Source organism: Aquila chrysaetos, chromosome 21, assembly GCF_900496995.4.
Source record: "Aquila chrysaetos chrysaetos chromosome 21, bAquChr1.4, whole genome shotgun sequence".
Classification (NCBI taxonomy): domain Eukaryota; kingdom Metazoa; phylum Chordata; class Aves; order Accipitriformes; family Accipitridae; genus Aquila; species Aquila chrysaetos.
Window position 1 is genome coordinate 3,274,911 of NC_044024.1, and position 8,576 is coordinate 3,283,486.

Consider the following 8,576-nt stretch of genomic DNA (forward strand, 5'->3'; position numbering starts at 1 on the left):
ATAACTTGTTTTTGTTTGTTTAAAAACAGCTGTTATAATAGGTCCTGATGGACAGCCCTTAACAGTTTACCCTTGTCATATTTGTGGGAAAAAATTTAAATCCAGAGGATTCTTGAAAAGGCATATGAAGAATCATCCAGATCATATGATTAAGAAGAAATACCAGTGTACAGACTGTGACTTTACAACTAACAAAAAAGTAAGTTTCCACAATCATCTGGAAAGCCATAAACTTATAAATAAAGTTGATAAAACCCATGAGTTTACAGAATATACAAGAAGATACAGAGAAGCGAGCCCATTGAGTTCTAATAAACTAATATTGAGGGACAAGGAGCCTAAGCTACACAAGTGCAAATATTGTGACTATGAAACTGCAGAGCAGGGACTACTCAATAGACATCTACTTGCAGTTCATAGTAAGAACTTCCCTCATGTCTGTGTGGAGTGTGGGAAAGGATTCCGTCATCCATCAGAGCTGAAAAAGCATATGAGGACCCACACTGGGGAAAAGCCATACCAGTGTCAGCACTGTGTCTTCAGGTGTGCTGATCAGTCCAATCTGAAAACTCACATCAAAACCAAACACGGGACTGATTTGCCATTTAAATGTGAGCACTGTCCCCAGGCATTTACAGATGAAAAAGAACTGCAGCAGCACACAGAATTATTTCAAGGGCATAAGACTCATCAGTGTCCACACTGTGACCATAAGAGCACCAATTCAAGTGACCTGAAGCGACACATTATTTCAGTTCACACAAAGGATTTTCCCCACAAATGCGAGGTATGTGAAAAAGGCTTCCATCGTCCATCTGAGCTCAAAAAGCATAGTGAAACCCATAAAGGTAAAAAGATACATCAGTGTAGACACTGTGACTTTAAAACATCAGATCCTTTTGTACTTAGTGGGCATATCCTCTCAGTTCACACCAAGGACCTGCCTTTTAAATGCAAAAGATGTAAAAGAGGATTTAGGCAGCAAAATGAACTTAAGAAGCACATGAAGACCCACAGTGGAAGAAAAGTTTATCAATGCCAGTATTGTGAATATAGCACTACGGATGCGTCAGGCTTTAAGCGACATGTAATTTCAATACACACAAAAGACTATCCACATAGGTGTGAGTATTGCAAAAAGGGATTCCGTAGACCATCTGAAAAAAATCAGCATATAATGAGGCACCACAAAGAGGCCATAATGTAATATATGATCTCAAGAAGGAAGCAATTTAGAAACTGTGATATGCTAATTGGGGAAAAAAAAAAAATCTCATGAACTGTTTCTCCTGGTTTCAAAGCTTGATATTAAATCATAACTTTACATTCTTTGTATTAAAAGTCTTAAAAGTATTAGGGTTGACAGGGGATCTCATAGCCCTATGATTGTTGCTTATCAGAACCTAAAGAGCACTATAGAATGCAGAAAGATGGATGAATGTCTTCAAGTTAATAGTGTTACACATTGTTAAGCTATAGAAGACAAAACAAAGATGGTTGTGTTACCCATTTTGTCAGTAACAGCATTTGTCTCCAATATGAAAACAGTTCAGATATATGGTGGGGTTATTTACAAATTGTTTGCAAAGGCAACTGAGTCTAACTTCCTGTGCAGTTTTGAAAGGAGAGTGTTAGTCACTTGATCATAACGTTTTTAAATTGTGCCTGGAAATTAAATTCCAGAACTGGTCAAATTTGGGGGGGTTGTTCCTTTTTTTGTTGTTTTTTTTTTTGTTTTAACATTTCATATGGGAAACTTTTTCGTTTCCTTTATTAGTTTAGGTCCAACAAGTAATTTTTTAATGGTTTTCAAAGCTGCTAACCTATTTTATTGCAGGATATGATGTTTAAAATATAGCATTATGTTATGATCTCAAAGGTGGTGTTCTGGTGCTAGGGTTAAAGATGTATATGTATATAATTTCCCTTTTTTATCTGAAACTACAATTGAATGTTGTTCAGTATGGCACATACGACAAAATTAACTTTGACTTTTTTTTTTTAAGGATAAAATGGATGCAGCTCGTAGTGTTGTGACTCAACACTCATTTTTTTTCTTGCTACTTTAAAATGTTCTCTAAAAAGAATATTAAAAACAAAGTTGAAAAATGTAGGGTTTTTTAATTAAAATTCAAAGTACTTAGAAGTTCTTTAGGGCAGTGTTCTTAAAAGGTATGACTATTACTGTCCTACCTCCTAATATGAAATTTTCAATATAGACATAAAATTGCACCTTTTAATCAATTCTTTAAAAAAAAAAATCTATACCATACTATAAACATGCATTTTCAATCTGTAAGAAAGTATATATGCAGTATTTAACCAGAAAAATATGCTGCCACTAGAGTTTGGAGGTGGATCTTCAGTTTACAGTGTATACATTTAAAATATGCATCCCTTTAAACAATGCTTTGTGTTAGCATGCTGCAAATCAAATGGCGCTTAATATAACAAGCTGGTCTAGGGCTATTTAATGAAAAACCTGTTCATAAATGTTATGCATATAATGTGTATTTTTTACTTTTTTAGTTGCTTCATGTTTGCACACAGCTGTTCACATGATAAATTGTAACTTCATGCTATATTGTGGCTTTGTGTTTCAGATAATGTTCATGTTTTGTTTTTGCACCAGATGAGAATCAGTTCCTTGAGAATAAATTTTTTTTATATTTCTAAACTTCAGAAAGTTAAATTTGGGAAATCTCTTAGAAAAATACGTGTTTTATGTGGCTGTAAAAAATGATGTACACGCTGTAAAATAAGATTGTCACTGTTATGTGGGATTATTATTTCTAAATGTGTTACTCATCGTAACGGGCATACAATAAAACGCATCTCTTGCACTCCAAATATTTTGGAGTTTGCTTTTCATTTATGGTGTTTAGGAAAGTCTCATTCTGTGTAAATTTGCCTAATATTTTTAATTACATTATTCACTAATTAATATGTAATAACATTTCAAGTAAACAGGTTGCTTGAGGTATATTTATCAGACTATTGAAGGCAGAGTGTTGCGGGTTTATTTGACTAACTTTTAAATTACAGGTAATGTATTTGTGCTTACTTCTAAAATAATTATCAAATGTGATACTGACATTCCTTTGAAATTTTTTCCTTTAAGTAAAGAGAACATAAAACTTCTCACATGTTTTGGGAAAAGCCAGGTAGGTTTTGTCTTATTTATCTGTGTAATAAGAACAGCTTGCAAAATGAAATACTAAAAATATTGCTATCTTAATTTCCCTGTCTTTCTAGAATGCTTGAATTATTACATCAGTAATAGATTAAAAACTTTAAGAAGAGAGTGTGATATTAAATGAACTCTTCATCAAGGTTTTCCAGCAGGCTTTTAGCCAGTGAACTCAGAGGTTTTGTACTAAAAACCAGAAATGATGCAGACATGAACCTATTCATCTGTTTGTTTATACTACTTTTTTGTATGCCCAGCAATCAAAGGAGGAGGCCGTAGCATTCCAAAAAATCTTAGAGATTAAAGTTGTGCTTTTTTTGACAATTTTAATGCTTTATTCCTGAACGTTATATTGAATACATAGACTGAAGGAGTTTCTTCATAGCAGACTGAAGATGATCATTCTGACTCTGTGACAAAGCACACATCGGTGCTGGCTCATTTTTCCACCTTACAGATGGACGGAATAATCAGGTACTTGAGTATTTTAAACGTTTTCTATAGCCAGCTTTGTAGAAAAACTTAATCCCACATTGTCTAAGAGTCCCTCACAGTTCGAGGGGTACAGAACAGGACGTGGGGGCTTGAAATGGCAGAAGTTAAACTTCTGGAGAGCCAGCGTTTTAGACAGTGGTGTGAAATCTGGACATGATGCTTTTAAGCATTGCATTCAGATCATGTTTTGATACCTTTTATTATTCATACTTGGTATTTACTGGTGAACTATATTAACGTTTACATTTTACAATGTATATTTGAGGATAACAGTAGCGTTTCTTCCGAGAAGTGCAGTGAAAGGCTTTGACCTTTACGTATCGTGATAGCTTAAAATTACATATGTGGGCTAATTCTTTCTGTGATGAACAGTTGTTTGGAGTAAGAGTATTGTTTAGTTTGGTTGTTTAGTTCAGAGTCGGTGAGTGGTACCTACTGTTTTGAAGAGCGTGGTATGCTGTGGGGCATCAGTTTTGTTACCTTGATTTTCTATTGCATCTGTTTTTTTCTTGCCCTAAAACTACATACCGTAAAGGGCACAAAAGTTTTTTGAACATATTCAGTGATAGCAGAAAGCGTATGGTGGATGCTGGATAAAAGTTTAATTCATTTACAGCTTCATCATTCTATTAAATAGAATTATTAAGTTCTGTAACTTTGTATTACAGAAGTTGAAATTGGTGCTGAGGTTTAACACTCTGTAAGTCCACCTAATGAGATTTCTTTTTAATGAGGAAAAAAAAGGACATACTGTTTGAAACATTAAAATCTTTGAGGACCATGTTTTTCAGGATGTGAGGGAGAGAATAGTGGTTGGAAAAACAGCAACCGTAGTTGATTATTATCAGCTAAGGTACAAATACGGGAAAGTGTGTAGGGCTTGAAGCAGGTGCAGACTGGTACCATCTTCTGTCCGTGAGCCCTGCTTTTTGTGATGGCTCGGTGGAGAAACTTGAGGATTTGAACTTGGCAGGATGGTTACAGGCGGCATTGTCCAATGTGAAGTCTTAAGATGAGGTACCACTCTTTGGTTGGCTTACTGCATTAGCATTTTGAATGGTTCTTTCTTTATATTAATTGTTTGTCTCTTCTCTTGGCAGCGTATGGACAATGAAACCTAGCTAAGAAGAAAAGACTGTGGAAACAAGGTCTGTCAAAGAGAGGAAAAGCCTTGAGACTTAACCCACACAGTGTTAAGGTTAATGGTTTACAACCCATATGCTGTTAAATTTCAAACAGTTTAAAAAAATAAGTTTGTCAGACTTTTTGCTTGAGCAGTGGTTTTAAAATTCAGTAGCTTATGATACCACTGAGAGAGTGTGTGCTTCTACTTGGCCCTTTGCTGGTTCTGTCCAGTGCTGCTTAGATGTTTATGACTGAGGCTGGACTTACGTGGTGTTGGGTAGTTCGAAATTCCCACCAGTGCTTCTGCTCCTTCTTCCAGTACTGACATCTTTCTGTATAGGTGCAGATGTCGAGGCTTCTTGTAACTGTGTGCCCAAGCTGGATGATGAATAGGCAAAGGAGGGGGTTGAAGATGTTAGGAGGGCTCTGGTGGTTTTAAAAAAAAAAAAAAAAAAAAAAGGAATCTTGTGATGGATGGAAGGAGGAAGGAATCGACAAGAAAAGGCCTGTGCAATGTGTTGCAGGTGTGACATTGGCATTGTGGAGGAAAGGACGTAAAAGTTGGAGTTAGGGAAAGGAAAATAAAAGAACGTGCCTGCTAGACAAAGAGGAACCTGAGAGGAAGTGGTATTATATGCAGTGCTCTTACTTTGTGTATGTTTGAGTAATTCAGGATCTTTTTATATACATCTTGTGTATGTATTCATCCAACAGAAGATAAGACTGGTAGAACCTTTTTTTTTTCCTCTTTTTTTTTTCCCCCTACAACCATGTTTCCCCAGTAGCTGAAATTCTGTATTAAAGCAAGCAGTCAGTTGGTATTCTTAACAAAAGATTTTACTAGGAAGTAGCATTTTTACTCTTCTGAAATGTAAGAATAAAACTTCACCTGAATCCTCAGCAGTTTGAGGCACAGTTCCTAGATTCTTTTCAGTGCACTTTCCCAGTAAATATTTAAGAGAATTTGTGAGGGCTGTTGTATTATTACCATGGAGGTGTCATGATTTTAAAAATGCTTCATGTCAAACGACAGTAAAATGTGTATCTCAGTACTTCCACAGATCCCTGCTTTGTATAGTCTGTACTTCTGCCCTGCCTGGCTCCCTCCCCTGAGCTGGCAGCAAAGCGCCTTCTGTTACCCAAACTGATGAAGCCTTTAGGATGGGATGAAGTGCTCTACAGGCAGGTCTGGCTTATTCATTTTCAAAGTGATGGTAGGAAGCAAGTGAAGGAGAGAGACTACCACCTGTAAGCCTTGCAAGTGTTCTGACTTAAATGTTGAATTGAATGATAAAAGTTGGTGGTATCGTATTTTATTACTTGTCCTGAAAATTCTGACTGTTATCTCCCGTCATTGTTTTGAAGTTGCATGATCTCTGTTCTTTTAAAGGTACTCTTAAAAGAGAGACATAATCATCTTTCATGCATACGTACTTTCCTTCGTGAAGTTTACGTATGTCCTGTCTTTTGCCATTTTCAGTAAGGGCTTCGAGCTGTTTTGCTGAAACTAAAAACCAGTCCTTGCTTGTCAAATTGTTCCAAATCTGTCCCTGCAGCAACACTGACAGGGTCAGCTACCTTTCCCAGCGTTTGTGGTAGGATGCCACCCCGCAATACCAGGAGTAGGAAAGGTGACGTGTGCTGTAAAGCTGTTCACTACCTGGGCACACAGCATTGAGGAAGTTCTGCTGTTCTTCACTGTGTTTGGGTTTCTCCTCTGCCTGCTCCCACGGTGCTGTGTGTGATGTACAAACACATCGTGGTTGCTTGAGCAAGCAGTGAGTTTCAACAAACGTGTGGAAGGGTTGCTCTAAAACATCAGATTTGTTTACTGCATTTTTTTTGTTGTTTGAATGACAGACTAAGAACTCCCAAAAGCCAGGAGCAGTTAAAGGTGATTCATGTCTTGATCGTCATCTGTATTTTCCTTTCCTCAGGTTTCAAATGCCCACAATTAAAGGTAATGAAATTGAGAGAGAAAATACGGAAGAACAGCAGCAGAGTACTCTCAAGGTAAAGGTAAGTTACCTTGACGTAGTATTGAAAGTCTGTGTTGACCCTTCAGACAGAATGCCAGAGGCGTCAGTAACTTTTGAACCAGGGCTCTGTTCGGCTTTTGTTTTACAGCTGAGGCAGAGAAACAGTTCCACATTGCATACTGAGTTGTGTGGTAAAGTCGGGAATAGAAACCAGAAGAGAATTTTCTCCTGCTTTTCAGTGTCAGAACAAGAAACTGAGTGCTATCAGCTCTGTGCAGGCAGTGAGGGTTTGTTTAATAACACTATTGATAAAGACAGTCTGTTGTTGTTGAAGTAAATGCTGTCTTTGCTTTTTCTAATTTGTTTATGAAAAAATGTAGAAGTCTAGCAGACCTACCCTGAAATGGAGGTGAAAAATTATCTAAAGTATACTTTCTATAACTAGAGTGATATCTAGCATTTACAGAGACGAGTAAATGAGAAAAATGTGTTTCTGTAAACTCCAGCAGAAACAATGTTAGGTAAATCAGTTTCAGTTCAACAGAAAAGAGGCAATAGCTGAGACTACAGCAAGTAACATGTACTTTTATAATAAAAAATACTAAATTTGCTTTTTAAATAAATCTGGTTTGAAAACAAAACCAGCCCCAAATGGCCATCGTGTTTCATCTACTAGTCTAATTCAGCTTTTTGACAGGTATCTATTGCTTCATGTTATCTGTGAGTAAAATGTGTTGTTGCGATCATCAGCTCTGTAGCATTTACAGTGTGTGGAAGCCTTAAAATACTCTGACAAGCCTTAGAGAAGCTGATCCTTGCTACACAGTACAGTATTGACATCTGTCTTTCCCGATGAGCGAACTGGGCTTTTTCTAAATAGGTTGTATGTCACCCATCTCTTCAAGTACGGGGAACAATCGTGGCATTTTCAAATTTATCATAATGCCAGCTGTATATGCAAAGCAGTTCATTTGCCTAATCACAGCCTTTGTCATGAAATTATAACACCATGCCCAACAGCTCTGTGTTCAGAGCCTTCATGTTTCCATCCTTTAAGGGCGTTCACTGCTTGCGTTATGCTATTATGTGGTCTTAAGTCATACAGAATTAAAGAAACAGTGGTTGGTGTTACTGGATGGAGTAGTGGTTAGTAAATGCACTGTACAACCCTAGCAATGGCTGACGTGAGTGCACAGTAAGAGTATGTCCATTAACAACTAATTCCTGTTTCTACTGTTCGTAGCTTCTTCCGAGCTCTTTGTGCAATTCTTCCAACTAGTCAAGCCCAGCTGCGACCATGGCCAAGACTACAGTAAGTCAGCAAATTACTTTGTGTCCTTTGATCGCGATAACTGCACTGGTAACAGTGTGGTGGCATTAAACAAATGTGGTGTTCTTCCTCTTCTCTTTATTGTTTAGGTCACCAAAGGTGAAAAGTCATTAGACAACAGTGTAACTAAATTACTTCTCGGGATAGAATACACTTTGACACCATTTTGTGTCACTAGTATGTTAACTCTGTGTGTATATGTACCTTGTATCTAACTGCTGTACAGAAATGAGGGCATTATTTTAGAATCTAGTAATTATTGATTTCAGAGGGGTAAGGCACTCCTCATTCAGACAAGGATATTTAACTAATTAAAACCTCCTTCTACAGAGGTAGGCTAAAGTGATTGTCATTTGATGGTGCAGACTCTTACTAGGCTTCTGAAACTGCAGGTCCATCTTAGGCTGGACATACTCACAGAGCAGCAGGTTTTACACTTGGCTCTTCCTCCCCGTTA

At 37.2% G+C, this 8,576-nt stretch overlaps 1 protein-coding gene across 19 annotated transcripts in view; it reads left to right on the forward strand.

The window, feature by feature from the left end:
- The window catches only part of ZNF711 (zinc finger protein 711), a 46,248-nt gene that overhangs the window by 24,398 nt on the left and 13,274 nt on the right, over positions 1–8,576 (forward strand). For 8 of the 19 annotated variants that reach the window (XM_041118994.1, XM_041118993.1, XM_041118995.1 and 5 more), the window contains one exon: positions 30–2,850. In XM_041118994.1, coding sequence (XP_040974928.1) covers positions 30–1,207 — 1,178 coding nt within the window. In that variant the 3' untranslated portion in view covers positions 1,208–2,850. The other 11 variants (XM_041118999.1, XM_041118998.1, XM_041119000.1 and 8 more) reach the window with 8 other exon arrangements.